Genomic DNA, 19164 nt, shown 5'->3' with positions numbered 1-19164 from the left:
GTGTTTTAGTCGTTGAGATGAGGAGCCCCCTCATCTCCCCCTGGTGTTTCTCCTTCTGAATCCCTGTCTCCATCTTTAAGAACATTCCAGTCCATGTATCTGACGTCACGACAGTTTCTCAAACACTCGGTTTCCCCTGAGGGGGCGTGTCTACAGACCTGTAGACTTCAGACAGCTCTGTGTCCCAGTATGCACCTCTGCTCACTCAGACCACACCCTCATCAAGCTTCAAAGCAACACTCATGTGATGAATATGCAGAGCTCAGGAGAGTAGAATGAAAGAAGACTGATGATATCAGAACCCAACCCATTACTCCAGCTTACAACAATAACATGGAGCCTGTAACCATTTTATCAAATCATTAAAACCAACATAAACCAAACACCTAAGTAACCCATGAACCAATAAAAAAATCCTTGCTACTCAGATCAACCTTCAGGTAACAGGTTAACCCACCAGGAAGCCAAAATATATTAATGTGCCCAAGAGTAATGAGAAATTAATGACTTACAGTTTGCAGTTGTGCTTCATGGTTAAGTTGGGATACTCACAGAACTGCAGTTAAATATCCATGATAGACCTTTGAAGGAAGGAACAGTTTACTCATGGTCCAAAATTCAAATGAGAGTTAAACCACCACAATCCCCGATTTCCTTCACACATTATCAGTGATTTATATTCAACATACAAGTCACGTCAGTTGTGCTTTGCCACACAATTCTACTCACATCAGGTTCAGTCGAGATGCTCCTCTTTACTTCAAAAAGTCTTTAACCTGTGAAACTGGAAGAAATGTTAAATAAGTCACAACAGAGCTCAACAAAACAGTGCACAAACAAATGTACTGTCCGGTTCCCTTTTAAGTGAGACGCACCAGATGCAACCAATTAACTAAGGTGAGGCAGGTGAGCCAATTAGTAAAACTATGCAGGTTCGGCACCCTGTGGTCTTCTTGGTAACAGTGAGAGGCTATTTCAGCTCCGTCTTTGATCTTAAATGATCTCCCTCATTTTAATTAAAGGGATGAGTCCAAGGCCCCGTTCACACGAAGCCGGCGAATCCGCTGACCGAAACTGCAAACTTCTGAAACCACCCTCGGAGGTGGTTTCAAATCTACCCGGTTTCGTTTTGGATTCGTGTGGACGCCTGAAACCGACTGAAACCGTAAAGCATGATGTCATCGCCCCACCCCTCGTGTGTTTGTGAGAGTGAGAAGGAACACACACACACACACACACACACACACACACACACACACACACACACACACACACACACACACACACACACACACACACACACACACACACACACACACACACACACACACACACACACACACACACACACACACACACACACACACACACACACACACACACCTTTCTGGCTCTTCCTGGGGTGGGGCCAGAGAGAGAGAGAAAGATAGACCAAGGTTAGTGGGGTCTGTGGTCCCTGCCACTGACCTCTTCACCCTAGCTCGGCTTGGGTTTTCTCTTGGAGTCGTTGGGGTTCCTCTTCAGCTGCAGGCCTTCTCTCGGGTTTCAGCACGACACAATTCACACACCGACAAAACAGCTCTTTGGTCCACTTGAACGTAACTTCATTAATTAGGTTTGGAGTGATCAAGAGGGTTGGCCACAGGCCTCTTACCACGAGACTGGCCTAACGTGTCTCTGGTCTCCACACGCTCCTCCAGCCAGTCTGTCTTCAGCCTGTTCTGGTGGAGTTAAAAAGGCCCTCTGATTGCAGGGCTAACTCAGCGCACCTGTGCAGGGTAAGCTGAGTAGTACCTCCCATCCAGCACCACACCCCTTGGCTGCCTTTGCCTGCCTTTGTGGCCACCACGTGGCCATGTGGGGTACTGCTCAGTGGCTGGGCCACCGCAACACGCACACACCATAGGTATACAACACCATATAGATACGCACACACCAAAGTTACACACCATATAGATACACACCATAAAGATAAACACACCAAATAGGCACACACCAAATATTAACTTAATATAGATTCAAACTAGATACCCCCCCCCCCACACACACACACACACACACACACACACACACACACACACACACACACACACACACACACACACACACACACACGCACAAAAGATACACTCCATACAGTTCAGGTCACTAAATACTACTTCTCTCTTCTCCTTCTACCCTCTAATCCTTTTCTCCTCTCCTTCCGTCTCTACCACGCATATCGCATTTTTATTGCCTCTACTCAAGAGAATAGATTTGGGGGGGGATTTCTAGGTTTCCTGAACATCCGGGGCTTAACCCAGAGTGAAAATGAAAATGCTGCGCTAAATTTATGTGTATGCTTTATTTTGCATGCAAACTTTTTCATAATGCTTTATCTAAATAAACGAAATACGCGGTTTATTATAGCTTTAAATAGCTACCTGACTGCTATGCTATCCCCAAATGTCTAAAGTTCCATTCAAGTTATTGCAAATTAATACAAGTGAGGCAGACCTTACACATATACAAATACACATACACATACACCCACCCACCCACCCACACACCCACACACACACACACACACACACACACACACACACACACACACACACACACACACACACACACACACACGCGCACAGATCTGACTGGGGATAGGATAGGTTAATACACTTGAGGTGGTAAACAGGTTGTTGTTTATTCTCCAGAAGGACTATGTCTATCTAGACTAGGCTACTTATAAATGTTTATGAATATATATTATTTTTTTTAATTATTTTTTTCCCAAAGATCATATTTGGGGCTAATTAAATAACATCCGAGGCTTTATCCCCGAATAAAACAGCATAGGGACGCCACTGCCTTAAGCTAACGTATTTATCCACGATAGCAGACACTTTAAATAATAGTTATAATTACATGCAACCTATTTGTAATTTCAAATAGTATACTAGATACATACAAATATATAAAGGAAAATATACGAAAATGAAATGGCTAAAGTTAGTGCAAAATTATGATGTAGTCGAGTACAAACAGTCTACTCTCATTGCAGTCTTTGGAAGTTAATTCTGACTGATATACTGTTATCTTCCACAGCATGACATAACACATCTCAGGAAGTGGTGGTGCTCCACTTTGTTGGAGAATCTCCATACTGAAGGGTATAGTTCTGCTGAAGCAGATGTGCTGTGAATTCCAATATTAACACAACCGTAACAATGACCTACAAAAACTATTTGTGTGTGTGTGTGTGTGTGTGTGTGTGTGTGTGCAGTCATTGCAGAAGGTTTGCTCATTTCACGGAGGAGGGCAGAGAGATGGCAAGAGGAACTCTATCACCTATCTTCGGTATCCCGAGGAAGCGCAAAGTGTCAGAAATGGAGGAGACATAATATTTATCTTTTCTTTATCTCTTTATTTTTTATTGGTTTGTTTGAAAAGAGCAGAAAATAAAATAGATAATAATGGATACCAATTCCAAGAAACATATTATTTGAATCTAAATGAAATCATATATGGATGGTTATTAAGCACACAATACCGCAAGAAAATAAAAATGCAGACGTTTTTTTCTTTCTTCATTTGTCACGTGAAGTCGTTCCCCATTTTGTTATGCTTTTCCATCATTGCCAATAGTTTTTTTTTTTTATTATATCAATATTTTAAACAAAATAAATAAATATAAAGAGAAAAGTCGACTCTCTCTTGCTTTCAATTCAATCCTGTTATTTGTTACTTTTAATCCGACTGTACATTACTTTGAAAGGATGAACCTCAGTTTTGTGATTTATACCTCACTTGACCTCACTCCCAGAGGTCCACGGTGCAATGTTTTTTTCAACACTGGGATGCTGACTGCGTTACCCGCCTACATTTTTTTCCTTTGGCGGCCCTCCTGGCGGCCCCCCTTTGAGATCCCCTGTTGTAGACCAACTTCGGAAAACTGTAGTTCCACCATAGAAACGCTAGAGGTCAGCAATACTCCTCGTCGCGCAATGACGTCGGTTAGGAAAGTGGAGTCCAATTCATTTTAAACAGCGCTGTCTTTTCCTATGTTAGAAAGGAAGCACATTTTCTCTCCTTGACCCATTGACGTTTTCCACAAAGGTTAAGTAAAGGATAGGAGATTTGATGGACAAAGCTAAGGAGTCTCACCGCGGAGTCTCACTACAGCTCTTCGCTGCTCTCGACGCATGTGATATACGTCACGACACCCGCACTTGGAACTCGGCACAGAGATGGCGATCTCTCTGCTCCACTTCACCACTTTTTTTCAAGGCAAGGATTAAAGCATAGAAAGAGGTGAAAACCACTATAAATCGGGGCATGTTGTGAGTTTTAGTTATGTGCCATCTCTGCTGAGTTCCAAGTTCTAAGTGCGGGTGTGGTGACGTATATCATATGCGTCGAGAGCAGCGAAGAGCTGTAGTTCACAAAGCGGCCTCACATAAAACCTAAAATCATCAAACTTCTTCACGTTTTCTTTGCATGAAAAATTATCATTTAAATCCACAAACAACATATGTGTAATCCAGGGCATATAAAGACTGGGACCAGAAAATAATTATTTTCTCACCATTGACACCCATTCATATTTTTCGATCTCAAAGGTCCCATGAGCTCTACCGGAAGGGGCGTGACTTCGCCACTCTAGACAAACGTTCACTCACTTGGAGGCGGGAAGTTTTAAAATGATTGGATCTGCCCAGTGCCACTCTGGATCTGCCATAACCAATCGCATCGCGTTTGGTCGTGACATATGTCATGCGACGGGACCTGCCGCAAAACACGTTTCGCGCACGCGCAGGCTGTACACAAACAAAACAAGATGAAGCGTGAAGATGTCTCTGAACGATAGCTGCAGGTTTTGTTTATCTGATGTAATAGTTCAAGGAACATTTTTACATTCTAAATTAATATTCGACAGTAAGGACAGAGATAATGTTTGTGGTCAACTGTCGACGCTGGGTCTTGTCATTGACTGACTACTCATCTCTGACTACAACTGAAACTGGCGCGCGACCTAGACGTCAACGTTCTCAGCCACTCCCTCTCGCTGATTGGACTTCCAGAAATCGGGCTGACATGGAAGGCATTTACATTAAAGGGGACCTATCATACCACCAGTTGTGAGTGTGATTAGCCATTACAAGCCGTTTTCAAAATGTGCAGTATTGTGACATCACAGGTGGGCGTGTCCACCTAGATGTGTGACGGATAGATGAGCAACGTTTACTTCAGTCCACTGGGTAGGTTGGTAGAATGATCTATCCAGCACACATCTAGGTGGACACGCCCACCTGTGATGTCACAATGCTGCACATTTTCAAACCTGCTTGTAATGGCTAATCACACGCACACCTGGTGATATGATATGCCCCCTTTAAGCAGACCCAGATGAAGTGAAATGAAAATTGAGCGGAAGTAGGTAGGTGGGCGGCGCCAGGCTAGGTCAAGACGGTAGTGATGGCAGTGTGACACTGAAGCTTCGATACGTGCTTCAAACCCTGATCTACAACTCCCAAGAAACACTGCTTCGAAGCTTGCTTCAGAGCAAAAAGAATCACGTGACATGTGACGTCCGAAGAAGCAACTGGTTCGTTGCCTGAATGAACCACTTGACTGGTCCGCAGCTCGGTGGAGAAGCTTTGAGCAAAAAAAAGAAACCGAGTCAATCCATAAGCCGTTGAAAAACTAAGGCAGCCTACCCCAATACCAAATCTTTGAGTGTCTCACCCCATCCCACATAATCACCCCCTTTCAAAGTTACTCAAGCACACCCAACCTCCTTGCCCGAAGCCAGGTCACCGCCTAATTATTTAATGAAAAAAAGAAAATAACAACACACAATCGGAGAAACAACCGTGTACGGGAGTTGCGGAGAGTATTTATGTAATAAAACAAGTGTGTCAAGAAGATTAGGGTAGGGGATAACACACTGACTCTGGTGCAAAAGACCGGGGTTCTAATCTCGGTACGAAGAATAGGGCATGGCAATGTTATTTATGTAGCACAATTCAGGCACCAGGCCATTCTAAGTGCTTTACTGGGGCAAGATTGAAATACAATACATATTAGAAAAGCGAATGAATAAAACATTTAAAAGCGAATGAATAGAATAAGAATAAGTCAATATGTTATAGGTTTTTATAAAATGCTGTTTCAATATCCTAGTCTACTAGCCTGTTTGGACATAGGCTGGTCTATCCTTTTAAGAACAATTTAGACATCTGTATTTAGATCAATCTTTATTCGTGAAAAGATTATGCTATTAAGTATTTGGGTTTGTGTGTTTGTGCGTCAAATAGTTTTCAAAGCAGGGATACGTTGAATCCACTGCAGCCTCGAACTTCGCCAGCAGAGGTCACTGTCACTGAAGCTTCGAGTAATGAACCCATTTTCGAAACATTGGCTCAACTGGTTCAATGCTTTATAAAAGCTTCATTTGCCCATCACTACAAGACGGCACCAAATTAGAATTTTATTTTATTATTCGACTACATATAGGACCCAATTTCAATACATATTCATACCTCCACCGGTGAAATGCTCCTTTAATGGTATTTAAGTGCATGTTTGTCTGTTATGTATTGTTGTAGCTCTCCTGTCTAGTCCATGCTGGTTTGTATGACTGATTGTATGGTTATGATTTAATGGAGTCTATTGGAGTCATCATCATGTTATCTGTTTCTGCGTGTATTCTTTAATGTTTTACTTGTCAGCCATCCTGTGCCTAGCTTTACATCTTGCCAAAGGACTACAGTTGAAAATCAGCCTGCTGGCTAACACCAGCACATTAACAGAAAATGTAGAGTGCAGTCCTTTAAATAAATAAATAAATGAAACTTGGAGACCTAACAGAAATTAAGAGAGTCCCCTCTCTGAATGACTGTTCTATAGTTTAATCCGGAATTTGCGCTAACGCCTGTATTTATATGGTTAAACGCGAAGAATATTCCATCCAGCATACGATATTCAAGTTTAGCATATTGGTCAACGCTATTCATATATTCTGACCTAGTGTCTGACTACCCGGTCATATTTTTTTCAGGCACCGATGACGTCCTTCCGCCGACCCAAAGCATGGCGGCGGCCGACCAGGAGGTGGTTCTGCTCGGCCTGTGTGACGGAGCAGCGGACCCGAAGGAACACACTTCGTCATGTCTGAACAGCAAGATCGGGGACCAGCCGGACGTGTTCCCCGGAGGGTCGCGGCCAAGCACGGACTGCCCTCTCTGCGGGGTGCCGCTGGTCCACGTTGTCCAGGTGTACTGTCCGCTGGAGGGATCCCCCTACCACAGGACCCTGCACCTGTTCGCCTGCACCCGGCCCGCCTGTAGCGGCAGACCCCGGGCCTGGAGGGTCCTCCGCTCACAGGCCTTAGAGACGGAGGTCCTACCCACCGGCCCGGTCCCGGACCCACCGGTGCCTCTGGCTGCGGCGACGGACTGGTGTGACGCCGCCGACGACTGGGGCATGGAGGACGACATCGGTGACGTTCCGACCAACGAACTCCCGCCTCAGGTGGTGGAGAAGCCTCCTGCTGAGCAGCCGGTTCTTCTGGTTCCCCCGGAGGCGGAGGTTCACCAGGTCCCCTCGGAGGTGGAAGTCAGCGCTGGGCTGCAACAGCTCTCCCTGCGGGGCGACGCGGCGCTGCTCCGAGGCTTCTACATCAGCGTGGTGGAGGAGTCGGAGCTCCGCGGCGGGGAGGCTGGCCTAGAGCACGCCCAGCGGCTGCTCCGGGAGTACGAGGAGCGGGAGGGGACCTCCGTGGGGACGGCCCTGGAGGGCGAGGAGAACACCTCCGGCGGAGAAAAGTACGAAAAGAGCCGAGCCCGCCACGGAGACGCGGCATTCAGCCGATTCATGAAGCGGGTGTCGCTGTGTCCGGAGCAGGTCCTCCGGTACAGCTGGGGCGGGGAGCCGCTCTTCATCTCAGACCTGCCCTCCAACTGGGCACAGATGGTACCGGTGTGCGATAGCTGTGGCACCCGCAGGACCTTTGAGCTCCAGCTGATGCCGGCTCTGGTCAGCCTTCTGCGGCCAGCGGGACCGACCCCGGACCCCGGAGTACCGACCCCGGATTCCGCGCCGCTGGAGTTTGGGACGGTGCTGGTGTTCACCTGCGGGGGCAGCTGCTGGACGACTGGCTCCTCACCGCGGGAGGAGTTCGTCTTCCTTCAGGACGACCCGGATCAGCAGCTGTTCATCTGATTATGGTGCTTCTACCGTTCACTTGTTGCTGCTGGGCCAATAGGAGGGCTTGTTGTAAAGTCCTCTTGATGGAAGGGGATGCTGCTGTTTGCTCAGGGAAGACTGAAGCTAGTGTCAACAGAAGGCCCGGGTTTATCGGTCTAGGCACGTGAATGTGGAGTTTTCTAATAAACAAATGTATTCATCATACAGTCTGAAAGCATTGATTTTTCACCAAAAAATGGTAATATTGGTCATTTGACACTCAAATCAATGAAATATAACTTTCAACTCATGCCTAGTGCAGTAGACAGCAGTGATTCACTAGACCAGCAGGATCTTTTAAAAAGGAAGACACCGTTTTATTACAACAAATACCCTGAAAAACAACCTGTATTAAAGCTGAGTGACACAACGCCTCTATCCGGTGTTCACACTCACTGCCACCTTCACCTAAAAGGCACTGACATCTGTTCTGAGAATTGTGATTGTAAGGGTGTTGGGGGGGCATTACAGTTTAAACGCATCTGGATCGTTTTAAAGCATTCTTTGCAAACGGTTTCACACAGAACATACAACCTCAAACCAAACTCTTCCTTCTTAAAACTACACACAACCGTTGTAAACTGTCAAACCAAAAGTGTGGGATTGCCTGGACGATCTAAACTCGATTTAAGAGGAATAAATAGGAGCTATTTTCAGGCCAATCACTCCGAGGTTCCCATTGACCCTGAGATGAGCTCTTTCAGCGGAGCTCTGCATGCTAGCTGATGTCTGGTCTGGTGAGCTGGTCTGGTTAGCTGGTCTTTGAGTGTGTGAGGGTCACCCTGTAGACCGTCTGTTATACTGAGTGCTTTGGAGGAAGGGGAGGAGTGAGTCACTGCAGGCCACTGGCGTCGCGGGGCTTCTGGTACGTCGCCTCGCCCAGCCCAAAGAAGTCCCGGTCGATGAGCTCGTTCACTGCAACACCCAAAGACAAGACACCCGCTGAGTCAAATCACGAGGACTGTTGATGAGCAGGCAGCCACAAAGCTGGTCGACTGTCATCATATCACCAGCCACCAGGGGGCGGTGCTTCACATGTAGTTCAGCTAAACTAACTACGAGCCTGAAACAAATCTGCATCATCTATACTTTAGCTTCCATTCTAACTAGTACTAAAGTACTTGTTGAAAGTACTGGCTTCAGTTATAGAAGTACTGATCAACCATCTCAAGTCTCAAACAATACTCCAGCCTCTCGTGTAGTGTTAGTCTAGTTGTTGTTGGGACTTCCCACAGCAGGGATGAAATGCTTGAGTTGTCACTATTCATAGCAGGAAATATGATACACACACATGCACTCTAGCAAGCACACACACACTCAAACACACACACAGGAGCCCTGCATAAATGTACCCTCCGTCAAAGGCTAACACAACAGCTGCCTGACACGCCCTCCTCAGAGAGGCCCCGTCCCCCCGTCTCCTGGACTCTGGTCCCCTGGTCTCTAGTCTCTAGTATCAGGTCTCAGGTCCTCTAGTCTCTAGTCTCAGGTCTCTGGTCCTCTAGTCTCTAGTCTCTGGTCCTCTAGTCTCTAGTCTCAGGTCTCAGGTCCTCTAGTCTCTGGTCCTCTAGTCTCTAGTCTCAGGTCCTCTAGTCTCTAGGCTCAGGTCTCTGGTCCTCTAGGCTCAGGTCTCTGGTCCTCTGGTCTCTAGTCTCCTGGTCTCCTGGTCTCTAGTCTCCTGGTCTCTAGTCTCCTGGTCTCAGGTCTCCTAGTCTCTAGTCCCCTGGTCTCCCTGCTCCTAGTCTCTGGTCCTCTAGTCTCTCGGTCTCTGGTCCCCCCCTGGTCCAGGTCCTGGTCTTTGTCCAGGTCCTAGTCCTGGTCTCTCAGTCTCTGGTCCCCCCGTCCCCTCGTTCTGGTCTCTGGTCCTGGTCTTTAGTCCCTCCTGGTCCTGGTCTACTGGTCCACCGGTCTCAGGTCCAGGCCCTGGTCCTGGTCCCGGTCTCCTGGTCTGTAAAGCTTTAGGTGGTCGCGGTGTTTCCTGACTCACCTTCGTCCAGCGTGATTTCCTGCAGGCTCTCCTCCACTTCCTGTTTCACCCGGACCGCCCCCCCCCCCTGACAGAAGAGGGAGTGGGGGGGCGGGGAGTCCTCCCAGTAGCCCCTCCCCACTAGACGGGTGACTGGTGGAACTGTAGTAGAAGGGGGAGGGCCCCTGAGAGGGGGGGCCGGCACCGGGGGTCCGTACCGCAGGAGAGGATCTGATTGGTTAGCGAAAGGCAAAGCGGCTGCTGTAGGATAGGCTGTCGTCATGGCAAAACTAAACGGTGGTGGGAGTGGCCGGATGGGGGAGGAGCCTAGGGTCGGGTGAAGTGACGACCCATAATCCCCTTGGGCCTCGTAGAAAGGCCCATGTGGGTGAAAGGGTTCCTGGAGCACCAGGGCATTGTTGGGGATGTAGTCCCAGCCTTCCTGTTTGACCAGCGGGGCCGCGGGGGGGTCCTCCGGGGACAGGAAGTGATGCGGGGCGGAGTTGAGGTACGTAAAGCTGTGGCTCTGACTCCGCCTCTTCTTCCCATTGGACACGTAGAAGTGCACCAGCACGGCCCCTCTGGCCTGAGTATTATGGTATGGAGGGATCCTCACCACCAGGACGGACTGAGGAGCACAGGGAGGAGGTCAGAGTCACAGGAGAGACTGGAGACATGAGGAGGAGGGGGGGGGGGGGGGGGGGGGGGGGAGTCTTTCTCACCTCACTGCTCCTCTCTGGGACCAGCGACGCCTCCGCCTCCCACTGGCACGGCCCGTCTGAGGAGAGACAGACAGGGGGTCTCAGAGCGTCATACAGGGGGTCTCAGAGGGTCATACAGGGGGTCTCAGAGCGTCATACAGGGGGTCTCAGAGGGTCATACAGGGGGTCTCAGAGGGACAGACAGACAGGGGGTCTCAGAGGGACATACAGGGGGTCTCAGAGCGTCATACAGGGGGTCTCAGAGGGACAGACAGACAGGGGGTCTCAGAGGGTCATACAGGGGGTCTCAGAGGGAAAGACAGACAGGGGGTCTCAGAGCGTCATACAGGGGGTCTCAGAGGGTCATACAGGGGGTCTCAGAGGGACAGACAGGGGGTCTCAGAGGGTCATACAGGGGGTCTCAGAAGGACAGACAGACAGGGGGTCTCAGAGCGTCATACAGGGGGTCTCAGGATGGACCGACAGGGGGTCTCAGAGGGTCAGACAGGGGGTTTCAGAGGGACAGACAGACAGGGGGTCTCAGAGCGTCATCCAGGGGGTCTCAGAGGGTCATACAGGGGTCTCAGAGGGACAGACGGACAGGGGGTCTCAGAGTCTCAGGATGGACCGACAGGGGGTCTCAGAGGGTCAGACAGGGGGTTTCAGAGGGACAGACAGGAGTTCTCAGAGGCAAAGGCAGGGGGATGATATAGAGCTCTTAAAGGTATCGAGTGTACCAGGTTCTCTGTGGGCGAAGATGACTCTGGAGTGGGAGGAGATGTTGGTTCCTCTGATGCTCATCTCCTCTCCAACGGAGCCGCTGGCCGGGCTGAAGTCCACCACCTGGGGCAGCTCTAGGGCCAGGCGCTGGGCTGAGGAACACAGGAGAACCTTAACCACAGAACCACTGGGCGCACTGGGGCTGATAGAGGGGCTGGTAGAGGGGCTACCGAGAGGGGCTGAAAGAGGGACTGATAGAGGGGCTGGTAGAGAGCTACCGAGAGGGGCTCGTAGAGGGGCTACCGAGAGGGGCTACCGAGAGGGGCTGGTAGAGGGGCTACCGAGAGGGGCTGGTAGAGGGGCTACCGAGAGGGGCTGAAAGAGGGACTGATAGAGGGGCTGGTAGAGGGGCTACCGAGAGGGGCTGGTAGAGGGGCTGGTAGAGGGGCGTCAGGGAGGGGCTGATAGAGGGACTGGTAGAGGGACTGGTAGAGGAGCTACAGGGAGGGGCTGGTAGAGGGGCTGGTAGAGGGGCTACAGGGAGGGGCTGGTAGAGGGGCTACAGGGAGGGGCTGATAGAGGGACTGGTAGAGGAGCTACAGTGAGGGGCTGGTAGAGGGGCTGGTAGAGAGACTGGTAGAGGAGCTACAGGGAGGGGCTGGTAGAGGGGCTGATAGAGGGACTGGTAGAGGGGCTACCGAGAGGGACTGGTAGAGGGGCTGGTAGAGGAGCTACAGGGAGGGGCTGGTAGAGGGGCTGATAGAGGGACTGGTAGAGGGGCTACCGAGAGGGACTGGTAGAGGGGCTGGTAGAGGAGCTACAGGGAGGGGCTGATAGAGGGACTGGTAGAGGGGCTGGTAGAGGAGCTACAGGGAGGGGCTGATAGAGGGACTGGTAGAGGGACTGGTAGAGGGGCTGGTAGAGGAGCTACAGGGAGGGGCTGGTAGAGGGGCTGGTAGAGGGGCTGGTAGAGGCTTGTAGAGGCTTGTAGAGGGGCTGATAGAGGGGTTGGTAAAGGGACTGGTAGAGGGGCTGGTAGAAGGGCTACAGAGAGGGGCTACAGAGAGGGGCTACAGAGAGGGGCTACAGAGAGGGGCTACAGAGAGGGGCTACAGAGAGGGGCTACAGGCAGGGTTGGGGCCAGGGGGTTGGGGGGACACATACCTAATACATTAGGTCACCTTTAGACAGTCGGGTATAGTAATAAAGGAGTGCTGAGCAGCGTCCATGTGCCCGGGGCTCTGATGGACTCATGATGGAGGCGGGAGACTCACAGCACTCGATGGGGACGGACGCCGTCTGCAGACAGAGCACGTTGCCGTGGAGCTGGGGGACGTGGACGCGGTACCCCACCCGGACCCGGGTGTTCCTGCGGCCCAGGTCACCCTTCCGAAGCTCGATGTCGGCGTTCCGCAGCTTCAGGATCCCCACGCAGTCCAGGCTGCGGAGACAACAGTCAGCCTGGACACGCCTCCTCCTAGCCGCCATGTTGGACATCCCTATCCCGCGCTCATTTTGGGCGTCCCTACCTGGCGGTCATGTCGTGCTCCGGGAGGAGGGGGACCTCCAGGACCCTGGTACCATCCAGCGTGGTCTCGCGGCAGGCAGTGGTGACGCTCTTCCCCGTGACGCGGTGGACCTGGTAGAAGGGGTGTGGCCTCAGGGGCGTCTCCTCCGCAGTGGCCATGAACACCTGGACCACCAGGGCCTGCTCCGAGTAGCCCTGGAGCTACACACACACACACACACACACACAAATAAACACACACGACCCTTATTACCAGGCTGTACCTCGTGCGTCATCAGTGAATCACCTGACTAAAGGTATGCCCCCATTCCTCGCTCCCAAACAACAGGTTGGGGTGAAGTGCACCGGGAGTCCAGTGTCAAAGGTGTATACAAGGTGTGTGTACCTAGTGTGTGTGTACCAGGTATGTGTGTGTACCAGGTGTGTGTGCACCCAGTGTGTGTACCAGGTGTGTATATGTGTGTTTAACTGGTGTGTGTACTAGGTGTGTGTATATCAGATGTATGTGTGTGTACCTGGTGTGCAACAGGTGTTCCGGGCTGGGGGTTACCTTGACGACGGGATGTCCTCCAGAAGCCGTCCTGACGGCCCCCCGGCTGCCCTCCGTCTCGTAGTGGGCGCGGTGGAAGGGCCGGGGCCCCCGGACCAGCTGCAGCTCCACGGGGCCCCAGGAGCAGGGCAGGGGCCAGTCCAGAGGGGGTGGGGAGGAGGGGCTGGAGACACAGAGCGCTGAAAATCAACTCAAACACACCTAGGGGTAGTGAGGGTTAACTAACACAACCAGCCTCTCCCTGTCAGACACATCCAGGACATGTTCCCCTGGTCCCAGCATCGACACCATCGACTCTCAACCCATCCCTGGCCCAACCAGTGCAAGGGAGGATGACCAATGTGAAGACCTAACCACCGCACCCATGCGGAGGAAACGATGGACAGAGCGGGCGTGGTAGACCATGAACAGGCTGACCGGGAGGTGAACAACCCCAGCCCAGGGCCCCATCACCGCATACTGCATCGCGTCACTTCTGCTAAGTAATGGCCGCTTCCCTAATGCAGACAAGGACTTCGCCAGAACTACATCAGCGAGAGTCTGGGAGCTGTTCAGGGCCCCAGGATGCAATTCCAACCTATCCACTGATTTCACAACACCAGAAATTGAACAGGCCATCCAACGGCCTGAAGACCGGTAAGGCTCCAGGTGTAGACCGCAACCTACTACAGTACAGGGTACAACACCAAGGCAGAAAGCCGGACCCTCACCTCAGATCCTCCAGAACTTATATCGCTGCACCACTGAGAGCATCCCCACCCAGTGCTTCACGGTGTGGCATGGAAACTGCGTAATGTCTGACAGGAAAGCCCTACAGCGAGTGTTGAAAACTGATCAAAACATCATTGGTACATCACTTCCTGCCATCGCTGACACACCCCAGTCCCGGACTGTTCTCTATACTCCCGTCTGGGAGATGTGACAGGAGCCGTAGGAGTCGAACCAGCAGGCTCAGAAATAGCTTCTTTCACAACACCATAACACTGCTCAACACAAAGGCTCTGCCCCTGCCCCCGCCACTGCCCTGCCCCCGCCACTGCCCTCCTCTCCTTTTGAACATGGACTATGGACTGTCAGACTACCTACTACTGACCACTATACACTTTATTAATGCACTTCAACAATGCCATTTCGTTTATATGATCATACTGCATTCTATTCATGGACTATGAATAGAATGATTCCTCATAACTCATAACTCTATGCACTTTAATAATGGACTTGCATTCTGTGTCTCATATATTTTTTTATTTAAGCACTGCCATAAGGAAAGGCACTTTTTATTGATTGCACTACTTGTTAGATGTAAACTGCATTCCGTTGTACTGGTTGTCCTTACTTGTGCAATGAAATAAGGTTTAATCTAATCTAATCTAATCTAAGAAGGCAACCGACTGGCTGTGCTCCTTCCTCACTACACATCTCCAACACTCAAAGCTGCCAAAGATCTGGCGCCTTGCCAAGGTGATCGACCTGCTGAAGCCAAACAAGCCAAGCAACGACCTCAAAGGATACTGGCCCATCTCATTGCTCTGCGTTCCATACACGTCTGCTCCTCAAACGTATTACACTTGCTCGTCTCAACCCAGTGATCGACCCCCAGCTGCCCAAAGAACAAGCTGGCTTTCGAAGCGGTAGATCAACAACAGACAAGCTGACCCTAATGTGCCAAGACATAGAGGACAGCTTCCAGACTGGAGAGAATGCCGGCACCGTTTTCCTGGACCTCACATCCACATATGACACTGTCTGGCTGCAAGGACTACATATGAAGCTTCTGGAAACCGTCCCAGATGAGCACATTGTGAGCTTCATAATGGAGATGCTGAGTAACCGCAGCTTTCAGCTAAACACCAGCAAAGGCCAAAGCAGTATGTGAGAAAGCTCAAGAACGGTGTCCCACAAGGCTCAGTGCTGGCACCTATGCTGTTCAACTTCTACATCCACGACCTGTCTGATACACAATCAAGGAAGTACGGCTATGCATATGACTTGGCCATCCTACTGAGCAAGCAATTCTGGGAAGCAGTAGAGGAAGTCCTATCTGGAGACATGAACATCCTGTCTTCATTCCTGAAGAAATGGCGCCTCAAGCCTAGTGCTGACAAGACCGTATCGTCAACGTTCCATCTCTACAACCAAAAAAAGCGTCCTGCCATCAACCGCCTGAGGACAGGTGTGGGACGCTTCGGGCAGCAGTGCTGAAGTGGGGCATCGCGGGCAGTGCCCAAAGTCAGTGTGAAAACCCACTACAAACTGTGGAACACATTGTAAGTTCCCCCAGACACCGGCTACCCCACAGAGAACGTGTTTTAATTGACCTCGGTCATAGGAGAATGACTGACTCGCCTCAACAGAGCTGAAGGTCTAAGGACTTACGCCAGAAGAAGCACTAGTGAGGGTTAACTAACCTGAAGAGAGGCGGGCCGCCTGAAGCTCTCTGATTGGTCCATCTGATGCTGGGAGGAACCGGGAGGAAGAGTTCTGAGGGAGGGGTCTGGGTTCCGGGGGGGTCCAGGAAGGGAAGCGCCGCAAGGACCCGGTCCAGGACGTCCTCCAGCCCGGGGGTCTGCCCGGGGGGGGAGTCCAGGACCCGGTCCAGGTCCTCCTCTTGACAGGGGGTCTGCCCGGGGGGGGGGTCCGCCTGGCTCCCTGAGGTCCTCCTGGTCTTGGAGGGCACGTTGAGCTCCTGGAGGCCGTAGGGCAGAGGACTAGCGGGCCATGACTGCTCCGGGGGTGCGGGGCCGGGGGAGCAGAGAGGGGCGGGGGAGCAGAGAGGGGCGGGGGGGCAGAGCGGCGAGGGGGAGCGGGTCCGGACATCAACGCCACCGGAATGGCGTCTCTTGCCGCAGGGGGAGGTGGGTCTGGAGGCGGGTCTGGAGGCGGGTCTGGAGGGGGGGAGCTGCGTCAGCCAGGTCTCCTCTGTCACGCTGGAGCGGGGGGAGGGGCCGGGGGAGGGCTGCTGGTACTGCTGCTGCCACAGCTCTACCCCAAACCCCGCCCCCCAGCCTGGGGTTGGGGAGGCCCGGGGGGAGGCCCGGGGGGAGGCCCGGGGGGAGGCCCGGGGGGAGGCCAGGCCACAGCGGGCCGCCGCCTCCTCCAGCTCGCCCTCCACGTCGTCGTAGACGTGGGAGAAGGACTCGCAGGAGGACAGGTCCGACAGCCAGGAGCGCGAGGACAGGCTGCTGCAGGGGCTGGGGCTCAGGGCCGAGTCCCGGTAGCACGGCCCCAGGGACAGCCAGGTCTGCTCCGGGCCAAGCGGCCCCAGGGGGTCCTCGGGCCCCGGGGGATCCTCCATCCCCCGGGAGCCGCTCAGCTCCAGGTGGCTGAAGGGAGCGATGGCAGTGATGTGGATGCTGGGGCAGGCCAGGGTCCGGGGTGGGCCCAGGGGGCTGTACTGGGGCCCCAGGGGGCTGTACTGGGGCCCCTGGGGGCTGTACTGGGACCCCTGGGGGCTGTACTGGGGCCCCTGGGGGCTGTACTGGGACCCCTGGGGGCTGTACTGGGGCCCCTGGGAGGCACTGAGGAGGTGTGGAGGAGCAGGAGGACATGGTGGGGAGACTAGGTCCTGGGGGGACCCAGGAGACCACAGGGTCCTCAGGTCTGGACCTGCAGGGGGGAGGGGTTAAAGGTGTTGCATGTGAAGTTCTGCCACTAGGGGTCTCTCGATCATAACAGGAAGAGAAGAGGAGGTTTGAGGAGTCTGCAATGGGGCATCATGCCGGTGGAAATCCATCCGACCCTCTCACAGAAATCCTGTTATCAAGTTATTGTGTTGACGTATATTCACCTTACCTTTGGTACATTATTTAATTGTATTCAAATGACAGTAACATAACGTTAACTTTCTAACTTTGAATAAGTATGATCAGGGGTAAGCTGCGTCCCCAGACGGGGTGATGAGGGCGTCCCGACCGGCCTACGCAGCGAACAGAGTGAAACGTGACACTCTAAAGGCCTGATGAGCATGTTGAGCTTCATTGATATATTCATAATTATGTTTATATATTTATAACGCTATGTATGCATCAGGGTTTCCAGTTTGATTATCCTTGGAGTAGCTCACCTCGTTAGATCTATGTGCATTAGCATGAGGAATGCCTCATGTGTTTAGGGATATTTGAATGCAGAAATATTACAAAATATACAGACTAGCAGTACAATTGTTTTTGCATCGTTTTTGCATGTAGGAAAATGGTACGTTCCATTTCCTGTTCCTCAACAGGAAACACATTTCTGCTTCTGTATGATTAGGACCTTATAATCCACAAGTGACTGTCTAAAGCACAGTATGAAAATGGTTTGTAGGTGGAACACATTTATAGCATAACAGGAAGGGGTTTACAAAAAAATATATCAGGTTATCTGAGGTTTAAGAGGTAATAGGGGGTATAAAATAAAAAACATGTGATAACATGTCTTTAGTTGTAATAACATGTATATTGTGTTTATAACATTTACCTAGTGTTTATAACCTTGTATTTAGTGTTTATAACATGTATTTAGTGTTTATAACATTGTATTTAATGTAAAATGTATTTCATGATAATGAAATATATTTTATGTTTATAACATGTATTAATTTTTGATAAAATGTATCTACTGTTTTTATAACATTGTATTTAGTGTGTATAACATGAATTTAGTGTTTGTAACATGTATTTAGGGTTTATAACATGTATGACTGGTTTAAGAAATTGTGTTTAGTGTTAATGACATGTATTTAGGGTCTGTAACATGTATATCGTTTTTTATAACATTGTATTTAGTATTTATTACAAGTATTTAGTGTTTAGAACATTGTATTTAGTGTTTAGAACATTGTATTTACTATTCTGTGTTACGCGTTTTAATCTAACCGTTTTAATGTAGAAGGTCTGGGTACCTGAGGGCTGGTCGTCCCCGGACATCCGTCCGCTTCTCCGGGCGGGGTGTTACCGGACACACTCAGGACCAGGGGGGGTCGTCCCACTCAGGTCCGGGGGGGGCGGGGGGGTCGTCCCACTCAGGTCCGGGGGGGGGTCGCCCCACTTAGGACCGGGGGGGGGGGTCGCCCCACTTAGGACCGGGGGGGTCAGGACCGTGGGGTCCTCCCACTCACCGGGGGTTCACCCCGCTGAGGACCGGAGAACGGGCTCCTAGGATCAGAGGGTGCTCCACTCACCGGGGTGGTCGCTCCTCTCACCGATGGGTCTCTTGAATCGGGACTGGGACTTTGAGAGCGGACCGGATCCTCCTGTGCGTCCAGCAGGGGGACTTGTGTTGTTGGGTGAACAGGTTGAGGACGTCCGACTCTAAAGTTTAAAATGTCCCAACCACGACGATTCATAAAGTATTCATGTGCTCAGGCGTTGAATCATCATCAGTGGTCTCCTCCATGGAATCTTACATCGTTTCGTCCTCGGCTTTAATCGGTAATAAAGTGTATGAAGTGTACTAAAGTAACTTCCACGTTCGGCGGAGGACTGCTCCG

At 51.1% G+C, this 19164-nt stretch overlaps 2 protein-coding genes across 2 annotated transcripts; one reads left to right on the top strand and one right to left on the bottom strand.

The window, feature by feature from the left end:
* Positions 1-6963: 6963 nt before the first annotated feature.
* pdcd2l (programmed cell death 2-like) lies at positions 6964-8389 on the top strand. The gene has a single exon (XM_030366712.1). It carries the CDS (start codon positions 7072-7074, stop codon positions 8200-8202), a length of 1131 nt encoding a protein of 376 aa, XP_030222572.1. The 5' UTR covers positions 6964-7071; the 3' UTR covers positions 8203-8389.
* Positions 8390-8518: 129 nt separating this feature from the next.
* nfatc3b (nuclear factor of activated T cells 3b) lies at positions 8519-19163 on the bottom strand. Its single transcript, XM_030366705.1, has 9 exons — positions 18577-19163; positions 16103-17300; positions 13692-13854; positions 13143-13342; positions 12888-13054; positions 11631-11765; positions 10915-10970; positions 10214-10820; positions 8519-9141 (listed from the first exon to the last, which is right to left on the bottom strand). Exons 1-9 carry the CDS (start codon positions 18599-18601, stop codon positions 9059-9061), a joined length of 2634 nt encoding a protein of 877 aa, XP_030222565.1. The 5' UTR covers positions 18602-19163; the 3' UTR covers positions 8519-9058.
* Between the last annotated feature and the right edge of the window lies 1 nt (position 19164).

This window comes from Gadus morhua, chromosome 9 (genome assembly GCF_902167405.1).
Source record: "Gadus morhua chromosome 9, gadMor3.0, whole genome shotgun sequence".
Lineage (NCBI taxonomy): Eukaryota > Metazoa > Chordata > Actinopteri > Gadiformes > Gadidae > Gadus > Gadus morhua.
The sequence above is the reverse complement of the archived record's forward strand: the minus strand, read 5'-3'. Positions and strand labels throughout refer to the sequence as shown.